Source organism: Trachypithecus francoisi, unplaced genomic scaffold (assembly GCF_009764315.1).
Source record: "Trachypithecus francoisi isolate TF-2019V2 unplaced genomic scaffold, Tfra_2.0 Lachesis_group5, whole genome shotgun sequence".
NCBI lineage: Eukaryota > Metazoa > Chordata > Mammalia > Primates > Cercopithecidae > Trachypithecus > Trachypithecus francoisi.
In genome coordinates this window covers 107,450,871-107,473,547 of record NW_022681470.1, presented here as the reverse complement: position 1 = coordinate 107,473,547, position 22,677 = coordinate 107,450,871, and the positions used below count along the sequence as shown (strand labels likewise).

Below are 22,677 nucleotides of genomic sequence, written 5' to 3'. Positions count from 1 at the left end.
GATGATTCACTGTCTGACTGTTTAGCTTCTGTGCTCTGACAAGGTGTACTTGGCCCCCAGAAATACTTGAAGGCTTTCCATGAACTAAGGGGTATATGATTATGTGAAAAGTCTGAAGGAAATAAATGTTCAGATCTTCAACCTTTTGTATGTGCTCTTTAAAAAGAAAAAAAAAATCTGATATGCTTGAGAATGTGCCATGCTCTGCTGGATCTCCTTTTCCACCACTTTTGCAACTGCCCTTCCCCCACCCTTGACAGAAGAACACCACACCTTTGACCATTCCTAAATCTTGTTCTAGGCACACTGCACCAAGAAGGAAAAAAAAAAACCCGTAGAAATAATCAAAGGTACAAGTGGAAATAATGATGTTGGGTGTCTGACTCCAAAACCTGGGTAACAAACCTTCAAATGGGTTCGAATATTTGATGATTAACAAAAAGGAAATTGTCACTGACAAAAAGTTTTTAAATAGTTTTGATAGATCGTTTTCTCAGCTTATAATCTAGAAAAAATTCAAAGAATTGAGGGATATTACCATAATAAAATTATTTTAATTCCCAAATACATAATCTTGTAAACGAGTTTCCTGAGCATTACCTAAAAACAAATCCCAAAAAGCTAGTAATAAAAACCTGTGTTGAATTCTGACTTATTTTAAAAATAAGTAACAGCATACAAACATACATAACCAAAAGCAGGAGGCAAAAAGTCTCCATCTAGCTCAAAGAAATGTATATCCAAAAGAGTTTTGTATCTTCTAATATTCTTAAACCATGTAAATACACCCATTTTGTTTCCACAATTGTGGAGGTATAATATAATGATAATTCGGTCCACAGAATAAGTTTTAAAGCTTAATAATAACCCTACTGTCACTGGAAATTTAACAATTTATTACAATAAACATTTATTCCTGCAGACAATTACAATAGGCTAATCTATATCTATCAAACAAAACTATATTACAGTAAGATAAAACTCTGTTGAAGAAGTAGAAGTGAAATTCAAGTCCAAGGAGAGCTTGCTAAGGTATTTGGAATTCTGGTGGATTCATTTAAAATAATGTAAAGGTTTTTCAACTTTATAGCATCAATTTTTACAATATGCTATAAAGTATAGCTTTTGAAACTATTTAAACTTAAACCTATAATGGAAATTTTAAATGAAAGCCTTCAAATGTGAGCGAGTATGTTTTTTTTTTTTTTTAAATAGAAATGGGGTCTTGCTATGTTGCCCAGGCTGGTCACAAAATCCTGGGCTCAAGCAATCCTACTGCCTCGGCCTCCCAAAATGCTGGGATTACAGGCGTGAGCCACCAGTCCCAGCTAAGAAGTGCGTTATTTTAAAGAGCTCTTTCTGGATGTACATGGACCAAAAAGTTGAAGGACCATTGTTCCAGGACAGTGTTTCTCCAACTTTAGTATGCAGATTGACCTGAGAGACTTAGTACAAACTTAAATATTACTGAGTACTCCCCACCTAGAAATTCTGATTCAGTGGTTATGGCTAGGAATCTATTCTGACAAGGTCGCCCACCCCACCTAAGCTGACTGGTGATTCTGATGGTCTTTAAAACATGTTTTAAGAAACATCATTCTAAGAGCTAAAAAATAAACTCTATTGTAACTAGAAATCCTATGAAAAAGTGGCCTCACTTTATACTCATATCTCCCATATAAACATAACTAGGTAAAGATTATAAAACATGTATCTAAATACACTTATTAAAGCGTATCTACATCCTAAAATGAACAATATTTGAGTACAGAAAAGGTTAAAAAAAAATAGTTAGCTCTGTTACTCTCAAAGCTCTTTTTATATATTAGGATCAAAAAGTCACATTAAAAGAGCAGAGCAGCATTAAGGTTCTTGCTATTTTATCATTGCTTTTTGTGATTGTGGGTAAAATCACCAGCTCATTAGATTTGTTTTTCACTTCTGTAAACTGAATGGGTTAACTATATCAGGGTTTCTTAACTCATAGTATATGATGCACTTACGGCAATTTTTAAAAGCTCTTAAAATTAAATACAAAATCTCATGTGTATGTTTATTTTTCCGGGACAAGAGGATATACAGCATTAATCAAATTCTCAAACATATCAATGACCTGCTCCCAAAAAGTGATTAAGAAAATGGTGTCTTTTAATTTTAAAATTGTAGGATTCTTACAAATGTAACTCTAGGCATACTTGTCTTTGGAGGTGTGGCTGCATCATGGAATACTGAGGGCCGCTGTGCCTGGGTATCCCTGGTATTCTGGCAGCATTCTGAGCGAGTCTCATCTGATGGGCTTGAAAAGCTCCACAGTTCATGTTGCCTCTTTGCATTGTTTGCACACTGATCAATCGAGGAGGCTATAAAAAGTAGAAATTGTAATTTATGTAATAATTTTAAAATAAATTTATATTTTAATTATAAAATGTAATCATAAAAATAATTGAGTCAAGACAAAAGGGTATAAAGTAAAAAGTATAAATAATTCTTATCGCTAGCCCCAATCCCCAGAGGACTGGTAATGACTAGTTTGTGTATCACTCCCTAATCTCCCTTTTCTCTCTCTCTCTTTTCCGTTCCCTCTCTTTTTCTCTGTATGTGTGTTTAAAGTGTATCAACATTAACTTAACCCATTCTGGAGTAATAGTTTTGATTGGGATGGCAGTGGAGACAGCAAAAGACAAATAGGGATAGGAATGATTTGAACAAATGCCTAAGGAACATATCAGATCCTAGGCAGAAACAATCTGGTCCTTTGGTCCACACAATTACACGTGGAAAACAAAAAAGATTTGATGTGAAAGGATGAGAAGAGAACTTACATCCTTCCACAGTATTAGTGAATTAATTTTGTTTCCCAAGAAAATTTATTTACTGCCTTTCTTCATATCTCCCTTATATCACCATCATAACCACAGCAAATATTTAAACTCTGACTTTTGAGCTCCACTCAAAGTCCTGCCAGTAACTCTGAAATGTGTAACTTTCTTATACAGGAAAACGTGTAGTGTTGAGGACTTCATAATTTCTATCAATAATGTAGTAACACCATACTTACCTGCTGTTGTAACATCTGAGGGGCTGCTTGTCTAGGATGCTGTTGTGTTGCTGTTGTTGTAGTTGGTACAGGTGCTGGTGGTTGCTGCATCCTCATCTGTTGCAACTGCTGATGTTTCTGTGCATACACTTGTTGTTGCATGTGCTGAAGTCGAAGCTGTGCTAAGTTAATCTGTCCAGGGGTTTTACTAATGTGGTTTGTCCCTGGAGGAACTTGCCCAACTACAACATTAGGAGTATAACCAGGAGTTGGTTTACTCTCTATTACTAGATTACCTGAAAAATTTAAAAAATAAGAATTTGCACATAATCAACTGAATCATCTACTTTGTTGAGTAATCACCATGTTTTCCTCTTTCCTCTGACAACTACCAGCACCTCAAAGCTCCAACAGTACAGCAGGGAATAGAGTCAGTTTAAAGATAATGATGATGATCAGAAACTTAATACATTCCAAAGCTGAATAAATGACTTTTGGTTATTCAGAAAAATATATTCTCTGCCCTTACTCTTTTTTACATAGACATACAGAAAATTAAGAGACTAAAAGAGATATCTATTAGAAGAGGCCTAACTAATCAATCTAAATCAATTCTCCCATGACAAGACTTACTCAAGAATACTCGAGATTGCTAATACTGATTCCATCTGCCTTTGAATTGCCAAAATATGCAAGGCAGAGCATTACAATGCCACAAAATCATCTTCTGTGGAAATACTGAATGCTTTAAACAATTTATATCCTTCGAAGTGATGGTTTTCCTTGCTTTCTATGGAGCCATTGCTTTCTAGGAGCCATTGCTTTCTAGGGACAGAAGCCAAATTTTAGGAAGATGTGATTTAAGGCACAGGTTGACAGGCTTTCCCTGTAATGGGCCACAGAGTAAATATTTTATGCTTGGCAGGCCACATAAGATCTGTCTCATAGTCCTTGGTTTTTGTTTTTACAACCAGTTGAAAACGTAAAAACCATTCTTAGCTACCATGTCACACAGAAACAGCTGGCTGATGCCAGAACTAAGGCTATAGCTAAATTTGAATATAATTTTTTTCTGTTTGCAAAGATTACTTTTCTTTTTTTTTTTTAAATAACAGAAGGGCAATCAGCCTCTGCTTTTACAATTCCCACTGTTTAAGACTTAACTGTTCTGAAAGTGAGTTTACTCAGTCTGTAGATAGCTCTCTAATTGCTAGGAAGTTTGTGTGCATGTGTTTTAATTGAGCTCTCTCTAACTTTCATCTATGGTCTTTAGGTCCATACTATGCTGTAAACAAAAGCAAAATCCATTTCTCTTCCATGTGAAAGAGCTACTCTTATCTTTCAAACATTCCTCAGGACCTAACTACTGGACACATTAGCATCCTAAAAGTCTGCCGCTAATGCACAATTTGGCTTAATTAAACAACTAAACATCTATGAAATTATTCCAGACAATGAATCATTTGCTAAGATTTCTATACGAAACAGTCAATATAAATTTAAAAGATAGAGGGTCGGGGGTCTAGAAACAGTACACATTTAAAAAATATAGAGAGAGTAGACTCTCAACTTTCTTAAGATGTAATGACTGTCATACAAAACCACAGCTAAAGTGAGTTTCCAATGAATAACAACATATTTTTACATAAAATGTAAAACATAAGGTTATATTCATAAAACTCATTATTTCTCACCTAAATTGACTACATTCTTTGCCCAGAAGGTGGGATCACAATGGAAACGTATTGCTCCATTAGCAGCAGGGACAGGATCACACCGTGCTTTCAAAATATGACGCAACTGGAAAGTAATCTTAAAGGGAAAAAAAATCCACATTTGTCTCAAAATTAAGTATCAACTGGGAAAACATAAGATAAAGATATTAAGACAAAAAAGCACATATTATTTCCACAGTGTCAGCCTCAGATTAGGCAGCATCAACATTTAAATTAGCAATCAAATCAAATGTACATGCTTGAATTTCTGCCATTTTGGGTAATAATTGCATTAAGATACTAGGCATCTTCAAAAGAGTACATACAATATAATTCCACTTATATGAAATTCTAAAAAATGACAGAAATCAGATTAGTGGCTGCCTGGGGGAATGAGGAAACTTTGGGGGGTGATGAAAGTTTTCTGTATCTTGATGTGGTGGTGGTTACATTTGCCAAAATTAAAATGGATACTTTAAACAGGTGCAGTTCACTGAATATATATCTTAATAAAGTCCATTAAAGAAAAATAAAAACAGTATGTGTCTCACCAGTCGCTTGCTGTATAGTAGTGCGGTGCTGCTGCCACTTGCAATTGCCCAATTTGTGAAGTTCATAACATGCTTCACCTGCCGGGAAAGGCCTGTGATGTCATTCTGCTGCTGTAGTAACTTCATCTGTCTTTCCTTTGTAACATTCTGAAACAGAACAAGAGCTTCGCTGAAGAATTCTATATGGAAAAAAAATCAACCCCACATTTCTAATGCAAATGGGCACAATACCTATACTTCCTTTAAAAATGGGCTAAGTGAGTAACCTCCATGATTATTTAGCAAGCCTATCATCAATTAGAGGAAAAGCCACTAACAAAAGTGGGACTAAAACTTAGTGCTCTAAGCTAAAAAGGATATTCCACATATAGAAATTAATGTTAGTTAATGTCTCTTTTCTATCAACATTTGTCTGTTAAAAATAGTGTCTTCCTATTAGGTTAATCTAATATATGGTATTTATAGCATAAGGAGCTAACTTTAGAAATAAATTTATGTAATCTTAACTTAATATACTTTAAAGGCCAAAAAAATTTTGTGTCACCAGTGCCACCTCCTGGTATGGCATGAGAATGAAGTTAAAATCTCTCTTAAATATACAAGACAAAATGAAAAAGGTAACTTCCAGAGTTCTAACAGCAGAATTAGGGAAACTTTTGATATGACAGAAGTTCACAGAGAACAAAGAAGTGAGGACTGACCAAACTGCAAAAACCAATTTCAGAGAAACACTGCAAAGGAAAAATACACTGCTTTATGGGAACTAAAATCCCCCCAGGAGGGATGGGTAATGTCCGACATACTTTTGACATTCAGCCTGCTAAACAACTCATCTACTACTTTCTTAAGAACTTTCTCCCAAAAAATGTCTCAGGTTGGTTTTCTGGACAATATTTTTCCTAAGGAAAGAAGTTGTTCATTTTATAATGTAAATCAATGGATAAAAGTGTTCAACTGACAGAAGTTTGGTTTACTACATTCCTTTTATAAAGCTTAGGAAAACGTTTCTTCTACAAAGTTTAAGAACGTATTACACTAGAAAACATCTATTTTAAATTATCACCATGTTAGTGGTGTGTTTATCATTAGGTATTTGTATACACTTTAGCCTTAAGAGGCTTTTTTTTTTTAAACAGGGTCTCACTCTGTCCCTCAGGCTGGAGCGCAGTGGTGCAATCTTGGTTCACTGCAAACTCTGCTTCCCAGGCTCAAGGGATCTTAAGAGGCATCTTTTAATTCAGAAACTCTTGAAATGGTTTTACAAATACTATTTTAGATGTACAGCTCAAATGTATTTACAGTAAGTTTATCAAAAATAGTTACTAAGTGCTCTCTATTCACATGAGTCCTTTTGGGGAAAAAAACCTATTAGGGTTAAATGCAACAGACTGGTGTACAGTAGGAAAAGGCACCCACGACTTCAACAATCTGTGCAAGAGTACTTTTTTTTTTTTTTAATTTTTAATTTTGAGACGGAGTCTCACTCTGTTGCCCAGGGTGGAGTGGCACAATCTTGACTCACTACAACCTCTACCACCTGGGTTCAAGCAATTCTCCTGCCTCAGCCTCCTGAGTAGCTGGGATTACAGGCATACGCCACCATGCCCAGCTAATTTCTGTATATTTTTAGTAGAGATGGGGTTTCACCATGTTGGCCAGGCTGGTCTCGAACTCCTGACCTTGTGATCCACCCACCTCAGCCTCCCAAAGTGCTAGGATTACAGGCGTGAGCCACCACGCCCGGCCAAGAGTACTTTTAATCTCACAAATTGTGTTTCTATTGACAATTTGAGGTTAGTGGAAGTAGTCAAACACATCATTATTACTATTCAGTGGTGCAAAAAAATAATCCCCATATCATCTGGGCCTAGTTAGCATGAAATTTCAATCGGGAAACATTTCTCTTTCCAAAATTTCAACTTTCCAGAGCATGAAATTTTCAATTAGGAAATATTTATCTTTCTAAAACTTCAATTTCCCAGAAAACTCATATTTGAAATTTGCTAATAAATCAAATGGGCAGTGTAGACTTTGATTAAAAATTTAGATTTCACGAACTGAATAGATTTTCATCTAGAAACTTATACCTGCAAATTAACTTTGAAATATGCAATATAAATACTTAATATCACAAAATGTTCACTAAGTTTAAGGTTTATAAATTTCAAAATGAGCATTTTCTGCAAAACTATGGAAATATTTTTAAAATAAGGTAAAACACACAAATGACTCAAGCAGAAGCCCAACATGCATCTATACGGAAAAGTTAAACTGAGGACCCATCTTAAAGGGGTGGGGAAGAAATGTGGTGGGACTACTTTGCCTTCATGTACATCATACTTTAGTAACATTTCTTTTTTCTTTTTCTTTTTTTTTTTTTTAATTTTTAATTTTGAGACGGAGTCTCACTCTGTTGCCAGGGTGGAGTGGCACAATCTTGACTCACTACAACCTCTACCACCTGGGTTCAAGCAATTCTCCTGCCTCAGCCTCCTGAGTAGCTGGGATTACAGGCATACGCCACCATGCCCAGCTAATTTCTGTATATTTTTAGTAGAGATGGGGTTTCACCATGTTGGCCAGGCTGGTCTCGAACTCCTGACCTTGTGATCCACCCACCTCAGCCTCCCAAAGTGCTAGGATTACAGGCGTGAGCCACCACGCCCGGCCAAGAGTACTTTTAATCTCACAAATTGTGTTTCTATTGACAATTTGAGGTTAGTGGAAGTAGTCAAACACATCATTATTACTATTCAGTGGTGCAAAAAAATAATCCCCATATCATCTGGGCCTAGTTAGCATGAAATTTCAATCGGGAAACATTTCTCTTTCCAAAATTTCAACTTTCCAGAGCATGAAATTTTCAATTAGGAAATATTTATCTTTCTAAAACTTCAATTTCCCAGAAAACTCATATTTGAAATTTGCTAATAAATCAAATGGGCAGTGTAGACTTTGATTAAAAATTTAGATTTCACGAACTGAATAGATTTTCATCTAGAAACTTATACCTGCAAATTAACTTTGAAATATGCAATATAAATACTTAATATCACAAAATGTTCACTAAGTTTAAGGTTTATAAATTTCAAAATGAGCATTTTCTGCAAAACTATGGAAATATTTTTAAAATAAGGTAAAACACACAATGACTCAAGCAGAAGCCCAACATGCATCTATACGGAAAAGTTAAACTGAGGACCCATCTTAAAGGGGTGGGGAAGAAATGTGGTGGGACTACTTTGCCTTCATGTACATCATACTTTAGTAACATTTCTTTTTTCTTTTTCTTTTTTTTGTTTTGGAGACAAAGTCTCACTCTGTTGCCTAGGCTGGAGTGCAGTGACACAATCACAGTCCATTGCAGCCTTGACCTCCCGGGCTCAGTCCATCCTCCCACCTCAGTTTCCTGAGCAGCTGTGACTACTGGCGCATGCCACCACCCTGGCTAATTTTTGTACTTTTTGTAGAGGCAGGTTTCGCCAAGTTGCCTGGGCTGGTCTGGAACCCGGGGCTCAAGCGATCTGTCTGCCTTGGGCTCCCAAAGTGTTGGAATTACAGGTGTGAGTCACCATACCCAGTCTTAGTAACAATTATTTGATTTCTAAGAGGATATCACTATTTCTTAAGGTATACAGCTAAAGTCAGTGTTATTAAATTGGGCCACAAAATAACTAACTAGAAAAGGTCTCTTTTCTAAAAGTAAATTTTAAAAACCTTATTTTAAATTTTACTTTATTTCCATATCCCCCAACCCATCTAAAAGAGTTTTCAATAAACATTAAAAACAGCTGAAGAGCAAGAGAAGCAGTTTTTGTTTTATTTTGGCTTTGAACCATACCTCTAGCTGCTGTAAGAGAGATTTTCCTTTCTTATTAATTTCATTGATAAGGGTGAAAATGGCCACTTTAATTTCCTGTTCTACTCGTTTGTTAGTCTCATTTACTTCTTTTATCCTGAATAAGAGAAATGCATCATTAGGTTATCAACTTATCCTAGGTCTCTGAATCATCAACTGTTACAGAAAATCATCCAACTGGGCACTTAACCGAGTAATTAAAAGGAAAACTTTGTCAAAATGTACAACTCATGTTTCAGAAGACCTGATCAATTTGGTCCAAACAAGTTATATATATAGACAAATAATGAAATTAATATTTAGTTATTTTAAATTAGGCTCATAAAGGACAGTTTATTAAGCTGGATGGCAATCTCCTTAAGTAACTATGATATGAATGTGATGCACAAACACCAAACATGTGTGACTGCTGTTTAGTGTCAAATGTGGCACACTGGTTCTGTTTAACCTGGATGCTTTCCAAGAACAATGTGCAAAAGGACAACGTCATAAGCAATAATTATTTTTTGTAAGGATAATAGTTAAACGTAGAAGCATTTATTTTCATTTATAACTTAGCCACTTCAAACATGGGTTCTGATACACTCCCCTTAAAATTAATCTCAAAATGGTTTCCTTTTGTATACAGTAAAGGGCATAAAACATTTTCAATCCATTTTTAAGAATAGCTATTAGACATTTTATAAGTAGGTGTAAGCACTCAAAGTAGTTATGGAAGTTTTAGGTGCAAATATGAAGTGGCTGATACCTCGGTATTTACAAAACAGGAAGTGGAGAATCCCACCAATATAAATACATAAAATGTCAACCACCAACCGTAAGACATAGCCTTCCATTTTTATACATTCTACTGCTGTAAAAACTATAACCCACGCTTTCAGCTCCTAAACTGCCTTTCATTTGCCAAGTTTGAATTTAGTAACTTCAATACACTCCAAGAAATAATGTAGTTTTTTTTCTGCTCTGTACATCATTTGGCACTTACTTGGAAATTTTGAGTTCGGTCCTTATCTTACTAAGGTGAGTGGAAGATATTTTTAATATATAAAGGTACTAATAACTAGTGATAAGAAATATAGGTTTCAAATATAAAATGACTGAGCCAAAGATAGAAATCACTAAGCATGCTGACAGCACAGTAGTTAGCCTCAGTCAGACTCCTACTGGACTTAATTAAGTCTACCATATGTTCAATTTTGAAGAAAGAAAAAAATGTACATTAAAAAATAATGGCGATAGGTCAGTGAAAAATGCATCTAAAGGGGGAAGTTATCATCAGAGCTTTTAATACTTTTTTTAAAAAACTTTCTACAGATGAAATCAATCTCCTCAACCCTGTGCAATCTTGTAACAGGTAAACCTCTTGCTCTACTTCTGTATACAGATTCTGGAACATGTGTATAAAATATATTTTTAAAATACTTATACAATGTACATATAAAATATCCGTATAAAAATATGGGACTGCCATATGAATCAACTCACTATATTTCCTTTGAAAGAGACACCCATTTATCGATAATTTCTGAGAAAGTCTTCTCCAAATCAACCGTATCACCAGTTTAACCTAAAACAACTGAACATTTCCAAAAACAAAAACCCACCAATGGGTGTGTGTGTGTGTGTGTGTGTGTGTGTGTGTGTACAATCTGCAAGCTCTGAGGAGCCTTTTATTTTCTTTTGGTGTTACTTAAGATTAAAAGTTCTGGCCGGGCACAGTGACTCATGCCTATAATCCCAGCACTTTGGGAGGCTGAGTCAGGTGGATCACGAGGTCAGGAGATCGAGACCATCCTGGCTAACACAGTGAAACCTCGTCTCTACTAAAAACACAAAAAATTAACCGGGTGTGGTGGTGGGCGCCTGTAGTCCCAGCTACTCAGGAGGCTGAGGCAGGAGAATGGCGTGAACCCGGGAGGCAGAGCCTGCAGAGTGAGCTGAGATCACGCCACTGCACTCCAGCCTGGTAGACAGAGCAAGACTCTGTCTCAAAAAAAAAAAAAAAAAAAAAAAAAAAATTCTACCACGTGTAAGCACTATTTTCATTCATTCATTCAATTATTTAATACTTTTGAGTACCTTACTATATGTCATTTTAATCATAAATTAATTAACTTTAATATTCATTAGAAGTCCTTTTGAGTCCATAAAATAAACACATATTAACCTTATTCATACCCCCAAGAATTTTAGTTTTAATTATGCCAGTTCAAAGTGTTTGTCTTTCTGGTGTAAGAGTCATAACTTGGTTAATCTGCTCTCTTATGGAACCTACTCTCACTTATCAATAAATGTACTTAGAAATATACCAAAGTAGAATAATTTTTTAATAATAAATGGTGATGATAATTATAAATATAAGAGCAGCAGCTAAAATCTAAGTGCTTACTATGTGCCAGAAACTGTATCATACATTCATCTTATAATGCTACTCATAAGCACTGTTTTCAATGCTTGTTTTACAAATGGGGAAGTAATTTGTCCACCAGTGATACTCTCTTCTCTATACTGTATCTTCCACACAATCTCCACTTTAAATTTTATAAGTCAACTCTCTCCATATTAATTTCTTTGTTTCCACATTTAAGGTTTAACACAGACTAGAGTCTTATTAATTATAAAATAGACAAGGATGTGTCCTAAAAGGGTATACAAAAGTGTGGTCAATTAAATTTTGCTTAATTAACAAATACTATAATCCCAAATTCATACCATTTCCCCTTCAAAAAAATGTTTTCTTTATATGCTTAATATAGCAGAAAAATAGATTTAAACCAGACCCACTACTCTTAAATAAGAATTATGGTTTTAAGGCAACAAACTTACCTATTCTGCACCTGAGTGGCTGCAAAATGAACATAATTCTTCTTCTCAAGAAGTTTAGCCAGTAGATTCTCAATTGCACCTTTCTGATTTTGAAAAGCTTCTTCCAAAAACTGATACCTTAAAATCAAAACAAAACTACATTTAAAACAAAACATTTAAGATTAAGATTTTGGAAATAAAGAACAGCTACATAAGTCAATCTTGAAACTTTAATTAAGTGATCAACTCTCTATGCTGGCCACTCATACCTTATCTCAACAGCAACTTTTAACTTTTAACTGGCAATCACCTATCTCCCTCCAACTCTGACCCTGAAAGGCCATTATGAAAGAAAAAAATTATTCGGATAATGGTTGAGTGCTCTTATATTAGAGTTTTCATTCAGGATTACACCTTTTTAAAAATTCAAATTTTGGCATAATTTATATACATTTTAAATCATAAAGCATAACCACATTATAGAAAATACTATAAAAGGAAGGGAAATCACCCATAGTTCCAACATCACAAAATCACTGCTACCACTGTAATATATAATTCCCTAATCTTTTAATTATACATGTACTTATGTACTTATTTTTTAATAAAGACAAGGTCTCACTATGTTACCCAGGCCGATCTCAAACCCCTGGCCTCAAGCAATCCTCCTGCCCTGGTCTCTCAAAGTGCTGGGATTACAGGAGTGGGCTACCACATGTGGCCTAACTATGCATTTTTAAATGCAATTGTAATAATAATAAACATGCAAATTTACATCTGACTTTTATTCTTTATAATTACACTTAAAATAATTTTTCAGCTCTGGATGCCATGTACTGTCAAACTTTCCACAAGGGTTAAATCGATATAAAACGTCACATCAACAACAGTTTTACTTTGTCAGCATGAATGCTATAAGTTAAAATTTTCTAATTATAATAGTGAAAATACAAAATCTAATAACATTTCTTTGGATACCAGGAAGCTAGAATAATCATTTTCTTTGCTACTTTTATTTCCTTTTTATAAATTAGGTTTTTAAGTTTTATTATTAAGCCAACAAATATTATTTAGTTTTTTTTCTATGTCCTTTTTACATGGACTAAAGAACTCATTATAGTTCGTATCTTACCAACGAATAGTCACAAATACAAAATGATACCATACTGTGACAAGAGATATAATTCAAGTATATATAATCTACAAGAAACGACTGCCTAAATCGGCCTCAACACCAAGGAAAGCATTGCAGAGGTAAGAATAGCATCTTACGCTAGGTACAGAGGCATGTTTGAGTCATGTAAATACTTCAATATGGCCAAAGAAAAAGATACAAAAGTCAGAATATGAGACAATAACTGATAAAATCCAGAGGCAAACTGTGAAGGGTCAAGCATAGCACGCTGTTTGTGCATTTAATTCTCTAAGTAATAGAAAACCTCTGAAGAATTCTAACCAGAATGTAATAATCACATTTACATTCTAGGAAAATCATACAGAAATATAAAAGACCCAAAGAAGGGAGTAGAAGGGAAAGACCAGCTAAAACTCTAAGACAGTAACTCATACGAGAGATCATGATACAGTACTGGTTAGTACAGCCAAACAAACAAACTGGAACTGACTTTATCAGTGAGATCAGCAGATTTGGGAGGTTATGTGTCAGTTACGGCAAGGTCTATGGTATAACCTGAAAACTAAATCCCTAACTAAGGCACAGTTAAGAAGCAAATCACTGGAAACGAGTTCACAATTACTGTGTAATTGTCTACACGGGCACTGAAATCACAAAAGTAGTACTACGAGCATCTAAATGTCCCATTGTTTCTTCAATGAAAGTCTCAGCTAAGGCAGACAAGAGGAAAGACTATGAAATTGCTAACATAAAGGAAAGTTTGTTAAGATAAAAGGAAGTTTACTTAGTAGTGGGATACAAGAGGTATAAGAAGAATGGAGGACAGTCAGAGAGAAAATGTAGATCAATATGGGAATTTCTGTTACAGAAAACAGCAGGTACACTGATTTTATTGTGGTAAAATATACATAGTAAAATTTACCACTTTGAACTTTTTTTTTTGAGACAGGGTCTCACACTATTGCCCAGGCTGGAGTACACTGGAACCATCACAGCTCACTGCAGCCTCAAACTCATGAGCTCAAGCAATCCTCCTGCATCATTCTCCCGAGTAGCTGGAACTACAGACACGCGCTTTTTTAAACTTTTTTGTAGAGATGAAGTCTTGCCATGTTGCCCAAGCTGGTCTTGAACTCCTGGTCTCAAGTGATTCTCCTGTCTTGGCCAAAATGCTAGGGTTACAGACATGAGCCACCACATCCAACCCAATTTAACCATTTTTAAGGAGAATATTTTTAAAGCTCAACTGTCTACAATGTTGAGCAACATTATAACTTGTATAAGATATTATACATCTTATATATACTAATATATATTAGTGGTGACTCACGCCTGTTTGGGAGGCCAAGGCGGGCAGATAATGAGGCCAGGAGATCGAGACCATCCTGGACAACATGGTGAAACCCCGTCTCTACTAAAATACAAAAAAATCAGCCAGGCGTGGTGGTGCATGCCTGTACTCCCAGCTAGTTGGGATGCTGAGGCAGGGGAATCGCTTGAACTGGGGAGGCGGAGACTGCAGTGAGCCGAGATCACGCCACTGCACTCCAGCCTGGCAACAGAGTAAGACTCTGTCTCAAAACAAAAAAGATACTAATAGCACAAAAAAGCACGTATTTTAAGAGAGTTGTTTTGCTTGTTTGTTTTTGAGAGTCTTGCTCTGTCGCCCAGGCTGAAGTGCAGTGGCACAATCTCAGCTCACTGCAACCTCCACCTCCCAGGTTCAAGCAGTTCTCCTCCTTAGCCTCCAGAGTAGCTGGGACTACAGACATACAACACCACACCCGGCTAATTTTTGTATGTTTAGTAGAGATGGGGTTTTGCCATGTTGGCCGGGCTGATCTTGAACTCCTGACCTCAGGTGATCTGCCCACTTCGACCTTCCAAAGTGCTGGGATTATAGGCATGAGCCACCGCACCTGGCAAGAGGCTTTTAAAGAGGCTTTACTATTAGATAGGGGGCCCCAAGGTTTGTTCCTTCATTAAAGAGCAACATTTGATTTATCCCACATACTATGGTTTCTCTACATCTAATAAAAACTATTACTATGTTAAATCTGAACAAATAAAGCAGAAATATGAGGATTCTATGCTAACCACCCTTTGACTTAGCTTTATTTACATTGTGATAAAAAACAATCTTTTTAAAGGAGAATTTGATGATGTCAATAAACAGGCATTTGGTAGAAAGGTTAACTAGTATCAAAATTCACAAAATTCTAATTCATAAAATTTAACCATGTACGAATTCCTCTTATCCTAAAATAAGTATTTTTTAAAATCCTGTTTCTAAATATATCTTGTTACATTCAAGTGAACAAGAAACAAGCAAACACACACTATTTTCCTAAATATGATATACCTAGGTAAACCGAATTTTCTTTAATCAAAATTACAGCTGAAATGGGGAGAAAGAATAACCAACAAATGAAGTAAACGTAGTTTTGATTAATATGTAAATACTTCAAAGTAATTTCTTAGATTTTAATCTTGCATTTTAAAGTAGTAGTATTTATTTATTTATTTATTTATTTATTTATTTATTTAGAGACAGAGTCTCGCTCTGTCGCCAGGCTGGAGTACAGTGGCACAATTTCAGCTCACTGCAAATTCCACCTCCTGGGTTCAAGCGATTCTCCTGCCTCAGCCTCCCGAGTAGATGGGACTACAGGCGCATACCACCACACCCAGCTAATTTTTGTATTTTTAGTAGAGACAGGGGCATCACCATGCTGGCCAGGATGGTCTCAATCTCTTGACCTCGTGATCCGCCTGCCTTGGCCTCCCAAAGTGCTGGGATTACAGGCGTGAGCCACCACGCCCAGTCGAAAGTTGTAATTCTTATGGGCTTTCTTAGTCAAAATGAACTATTCTCCATATTTCAAAATAAGTAAAATAAAGTAAAAATTATGTATGCCCAGGATTTAGTTAGGACAGACTAAGTAAAACTTTTTGTGCTTCTGGCTAGAATTATAAAAACTTGATAAAATTATCTGGTTTTGATCAGAATTACCAGCATGCTTAGCTTTTTTTAATTATTGAGAAATAAATTATATTTAATACAGTTTTATAAGAAGTTTATGAAAATATGGTGCTCATGAGCACAGTGGCCCACACCTGTAAGTCCCAGGTACTCGGGAGGCCGATATAAGAGGACCACTTGAGCCCAAGTCAAGGCCAGTCTGGGCAACATGTATAAAAATATACATGGATGGGTGTTTTTTAAAGGTTGAGAATCACTTAGCTAATAACTTCAAACTTCTGAATGTACATCATGGTCTTACTGTGCTCTACTAATCTACTTGCCAAGTGTTACCGTACTATTCTTAGTAATTGTCACTGTATATAATAAGTTTTGATTTTGTAACATCTAGGGAAAAACGCATCATAGTGCTTTATATCCAAACTGAATAAGAGAACATTTTTAATAAAACCCAGTTTCATTTTTCTTCAGTTATTCCATTTTTTTAAATTACATTAAATTTCAAACATACATTAGAAGTCTAATTCCACTGAATCGATCACCCATTTTCAAGAAGTATCCATTCATAGCTGACTTTATGTATACACCCACCCACTCTATCCCTTAGATTACCGTGAAGAAAATTCCAATCATATTTTATCTAAACATTTCTCAATCTATAGATAGCAATAGCCTATTCCGATAACTTACTACATTTTCAGGCACTGTGCTAAGTATCTTAATATGGATTCTCTCATTTAACCTTTGGAAAAAATGACTTAGATACTACTACTACTATTTTCCTAGTTAAAAGTTGGATGATTCTGACAACCCTCTGTGTCTTACTTCTTCTCCAGTAAAATATAGAATAATCATCATATATACATACATAGGACTGTCCTAAGAATTAAACTGGTCAAAACACACAAAGCAAAGCACTTAAGGCATACTAAGGATTTAATGCTTGCTATCACTGTTATTCTTAGCAGTAATTTTAAAGGATTTATACTGTTAGAATTTATATTGTTGCAAATTTATATTGTTCCTTATTTAAAGCTCTATATGAAGGGGAGATGATAACAACCATAAGAGTTCAGGAAAGTGACAGACAGTAGGAAATGTGAGCAACTGTGACGAAAATCTGAAAGGGAAGAAATTTCTATAAAGTATGGGAAAGACATTAAAATCCTCACACAAATAGAACAGGGACCAAAAGCTAACTTTAATTAAATCTCAAAGGTCACAGTGACATCATCTGATATTTCAATTACCTAAGACTTCATTAGAATAGGATGTCACTTTCTATTGCTGTCTTCAAAATCATTTATCTTTTCTTCTGTAATATCTAGTCTTCTGGCCAGGTGCGGAGGCTCACGCCCATAATCCCAGCACTTTGGGAGGCTGAGGCAGGTGGATCACCAGGTCATGAGTTTGAGACCAGCCTGACCAACACGGTGAAACCCTGTCTCCACTAAAAATCCAAAAATTAGCTGAGCGTAGTGGCGCACGCCTGTAATCCCAGCTACTCAGGAGGCTGAGGCAGGAGAACTGCCTGAACTCGAGAGGCAGAGACTGCAGTGAGCCGAGATTGCGCCACTGGCACTCCAGCCTGGGCAACAGAGTGAGAATCTGTCTCAAAAAAAAAAAAAAAAAAAAAAAATCGAATCTCCTGTTAATCCTATCCGAAATGAAACCCCCCCACAAAAAAAAAGTGAGCAGTGAAAAGTCATAAGTACATTAACATATGTATAATTGTCATCCACAATGGAGAAAAACAGAGGGAAGAGAAAAAATATTAGAAAAAGTAGTTACGGATAAAAGTTTTTCAAATTTGATGATCTACAGCTCTAAGAAGCTCAATATCCCCCAAGCACAAGAAACATGCAGAAAACTACACTAAGGTATATAATTTCCAAACTGTTTGAAACCAGTGATAAAGAGAAAACATTAAAAGCAACCAGAAGAGAAAAAAGATACATTGTATACAAATGAACAAAGATAAAACAGATTCCTTGATGGAAACAATGAGAGTGGAGCAACATCTTTAAACTACTCAACAAAAACTTTCAGCCTAGAATTATTTATCCAGAAAAGTTAATATGAAGGGGAAACTACTGGGAGTAATAAAGATGTTCACTGTTTTGACTGTGATGATGGATTCACACACAGTCTATCACCACACAGCAAAGATCTAAAACCTATACCACTACAAAGCAGAGATCCAAAAGTGCTATGACCTTATAAGGGTACAGTAAGAGTAACCTGCCCCTCTATCATCTCAAAAAGACTGAATGACGATAACAATGTGGAAGACGAGAGGGGAGACCCTTAGAAGTTATATCCACAAAACACTTCACATGTGAATTTTTAGACCAAGTGCACATTATCTTGGTGGTTCAAAACTTCATTCCGGAAATTTAACTGTCGGAAACTGGTAACGTTTCCAGGCAACAGCAACAGGACATTCAATCCTTTATTGTGGAAAGCGTCTTAATTTTAGCCAAAAAAAAAAAAAAAAAAGCATAATTTTGCAAGGAAAGTTCAAAGTTTTTTTTGTTTTGTTTTGTTTTGTTTGTTTGTTTGTTTGTTTGTTTTGAGACGGAGTCTCGCTCTGTCACCCAGGCTGGAGTGCAGTGGCCGGATCTCAGCTCACTGCAAGCTCCGCCTCCCGGGTTTACGCCATTCTCCTGCCTCAGCCTCCTGAGTAGCTGGGATTACAGGCGCCCGCCACCTCGCCCGGCTAGTTTTTTGTATTTTTTTAGTAGAGAGGGGGTTTCACCGTGTTCGCCAGGATGGTCTCGATCTCCTGACCTCGTGATCCGCCCGTCTCGGCCTCCCAAAGTGCTGGGATTACAGGCTTGAGCCACCGCGCCCGGCCAAGTTCAAAGTTTTAAAAGACTACATATATAAGGGAAAACGGCACCCTAAGCAAGAATCAACAGAAATAACAGAAAGAACAGACCCACTAACAGAGGCAAAATAACTATATGTACTCCATTTAAAGAATAAAACACAGCTAAAATGTTCAGGCAACTATTTAAAATTTTAGATGAAGAACACAAAAGACCTCTTTGAACTTTTTTTGCTATCTAAAAATAAAGTTTTTAAAAGGGAGAGGAGCTGGCTGATTTAAAATATTTAAATCGTAATGGATGGGTTTTAATGGCAGTTTAGACATAGTTAAAGAGAATATTTGTGAACTGAGATTGTTCAGAGAAAAGCGTCTTCCTGTTTTGCACTTTCAATGTGAAAAAAAGGCGGGGGGAATATAAACATTAAGAGAAACAGAGAATGGATTGAGGGGGGTCTAACATACATCTAACTGGAATTCCAGAAGAAGGGCCAACAAATAATGCAATACATGGAATATTTGAAGAGATTACTGATTGAAAGACACAATCATAATGCACATTTTTAAAGACATCTTTGTTATTCTTTACACAGTTTCTTTAGGTATACTTCTGTGTATAAATTATGTATCTTGTGACTCATAAAGACTTTTAAGATTCTTAAAGTACAAAGGCCACGCATGGTGGCTCACCCTGTAATCCGCAACAATTTGGGAGGCTGAAGTGGGAGGATCGTTTGCGGCCAGGAGTGCAAGACCAGCCAGGGTAATATAAGTGAGACCCTGTCTGAACAAAAAATTTTAAAAAATTACTGAGGGTGGTGGCACATGCCTGTGCTTCCAGCTACTTGGAAGGATCACCTTAGTCCAAGAGTATGAGGCTGCAGTGAGCTATGATCACACCACTGCTCTTCAGTCTTAGTGACAGAGTAAGACCTCATCCCTTTAAAAATAAAAAAGTATGTAGTCATTATTGATATGAACTAAATTTGCCTATTTGCCAGGAAATATTCAAAGGGTAGGGATACCACAGTAAACAAGGTAAAGTAAGGTCCTGTTCTTCCTTTCCTTACATTTTAATTAAGGAGAAAACAAAAATTTGAATAGGGTGATGTGACAGAGAGGACGTAAGTGGCTAAACATTCTACATTGGCTACATGGACAGAAGGGAGCTCTTGAAGATGTGATGACACGTACAATTATTTCAAAGACAGGAACTAGGCATGCACAGAGAGATAAGAGATGAACTGTAAATAATCAGAGATAAATCTGCATTTTTGCAAAGGAAAATGACCAACTGGTTTTATTCTTTGCAATAATTTTGCCAATTAATAAAATTTTCACATGGGATACTTCTCAACCAACCTGCCCTCTTTGCCAAATGGGTAACTTTTATCTGTGGAACTAACGACTCTGTGTTTCTTCCTTAAGTCTTCTCTCCTGATATTCTTCCCTTTCAAGTTAACTCTTAGCCATACGGAATTATTCTCCTTCTAGTCACAAGCAATGATTCTGCTGGGTAAATGACTCACTGAACCTATGGGCTCTTCAGATAGTTTGATATCCTAATAGGATCAGAAACTATAATATTAAAATTAATGAGGCTATGTTTTAGCAATACCCAAATGAATTAATTCAAATTTTAAAGATACTCAGATGAACTATTATGGAACCAAATACTCAATCTCAGTCTCATACAGACTATACAACTCCAAGATAACAAGGACAGAGCACATTTCTTCATTACTGTATAGTTATCACCTAGCAAGGTACCTCGCATATGGTGAGCACTCAAACATCTACCAAACAAATGAGATCAATGAATACTCATTTGTTGAGTGAAGTTCAATAAACAAACCATTTTGTCTGACAATAAATGTACCCCATGAAAAAATCATACTTGGATAGGAAATCTTTATTTGTTGCCATAGCTCTGAATCTAGCTCCCTAAGAGGACTGATGGTAGATATGTATTTACGTATCACTTCTACCAAAAATGTATTCAAATTTTTCAATTACTTGGATTTCATCTGAAAGAATTTTTAGGGTCGGACATGGTGACTCACTCCTATAACCCCAGCACTTTGGGAGGCCAAGGTAGGTGGATCACCTGAGGTCAGGAATTCGAGACCAGCCTGGCCAACATGGTGAAACCGTCTTTACTAAAAATACAAAAAGTAGCCAAGCATGGTGGTGGGCGCTTGTGATCCCAGCTACTTGAGAGGCTGAGGCAAGAGAACAGCTTGAACCCAGGAAGCAGAGGTTGCAGTAAGCCAAGATCGTACCACTGCACTCCAGCCTGGGCAACACAGGAAGACTCTGTCTCAAAAAAAAAAAAAAAAAAAAAAAATTTTTTTTTGAAGAATTTACAGAAGAACTAAAAAATGAGTTTCAGCAAAGGTTCTTTTAAAGCTATGAATAATGCAAACCACCTGGGATGATTTGCCAGTATTCTTAAAAGATTGTAAAAACAATTTTTTATATCCAGGCCATAATAGAAGATTCTTATCTAACTAGCCCAGAATAGGAATGAGGCATCAATGTATTTTTTTAAATCTCCCTAAATAGTTTTAATATAAATTTAGAATTGTGAATATCTGCTCTCAAGTTTATCCATACAAAATCTTAATTCAAAAGTCCAATTCTAAGAAAAGCTATTCCTTCCCTTCCTTTTCTTCTTTCCCTTCTCTCTTCCTCCCTCCCTTTCTCTCTTTTTTTTTCCTTTTTCTTTTTTTTAATAATGGAGATGGGGGCCAGGTGCGGTGGCTCATACCTGTAATCCCAGAATTTTGGGAGGCCAAGGCAGGCGGATCACAAGGTCAGGAGTTCGAGACCAGCCTGGCCAACACAGTGAAAGCCCATCTCTACTAAAAATACAAAAAAAATTAGCCGGGTGTGGTGGCACACACCTGTAGTCATAGCTACTCAGGAGGCTGAGGTGGGAGAACTGCTTGAACCCAAGAGGCGGAAGTTGCTGTGAGCCGAGACCATGCCACTACACTTCAGCCTGTGTGACAGACTGAGACTCCATCTCAAAATGAATGAATGAATGAATGAGATGGGGTTTCACCATGTTGCCCAAGCTTTTCTCTAACTCCTGGACTCAAGAGATCTACCAGCCTCAGCCTTCCAAAGTGCTCAGATTACAGGCGTTGGCCACCGCACTCTGATGAAAAGCTATTTAAGAAAATATTTTAGAGAAACCTCACTTATATCATTCAAGTAACTACCATCATAAACTATCTTACTCTCTAATAAAAATATCTGATACTAGATTTTAAGTAGCCACTCTCTCTTAAACAGTATCCTTAAAAACAATCTAAAATTACTCTTCTCTAACTATACACAAAACCGCAATAGAGTATAAAAAATATTAAGGTGGAGCCAGGTGTGGTGGCTTATGCCTGTAATCTAAACACTTTGGGGGGCCAAGGCAGGAGGATCGCTTGAGGCCAGGAGTTCGAGACCAGCCTGGGCAACACAGTGAGATCCTGTTTCTTAAAAAAAAGAAAGAAAAAAAAATTAACGTTATTAAGGTGGAACAAAGGTGACTTTCACTTTCAGCCAGGACACAAGTGACTGGTACCAGACTAGCCTGTGTCACCAAAAACTATAAAAGACAGAAATACATGAGGCAACTATATTCTGTCACTGAACCACATGTAGACAAAAATCTACATTCCTTTAGAGAGCATCATAATCATCCTCTCTGTCCGTAGACAATTTTATGATAACTGGAACAGAGAGCTAGAGACCAAGTAGAAC

At 36.3% G+C, this 22,677-nt stretch overlaps 1 protein-coding gene across 5 annotated transcripts in view; it reads right to left on the bottom strand.

Moving 5' to 3' along the window:
- The window catches only part of TRIM33 (tripartite motif containing 33), a 123,736-nt gene that overhangs the window by 29,970 nt on the left and 71,089 nt on the right, over nucleotides 1-22,677 (bottom strand). For all 5 annotated transcript variants that reach the window (XM_033199861.1, XM_033199862.1, XM_033199863.1 and 2 more), the window contains exons 5-10: nucleotides 11,989-12,105; nucleotides 9,145-9,259; nucleotides 5,304-5,450; nucleotides 4,732-4,849; nucleotides 3,059-3,333; nucleotides 2,196-2,360 (exon numbers count right to left, since the gene is read on the bottom strand). In XM_033199861.1, coding sequence (XP_033055752.1) covers nucleotides 2,196-2,360; nucleotides 3,059-3,333; nucleotides 4,732-4,849; nucleotides 5,304-5,450; nucleotides 9,145-9,259; nucleotides 11,989-12,105 — 937 coding nt within the window. The remainder of the gene's footprint in view (nucleotides 1-2,195; nucleotides 2,361-3,058; nucleotides 3,334-4,731; nucleotides 4,850-5,303; nucleotides 5,451-9,144; nucleotides 9,260-11,988; nucleotides 12,106-22,677) is intronic.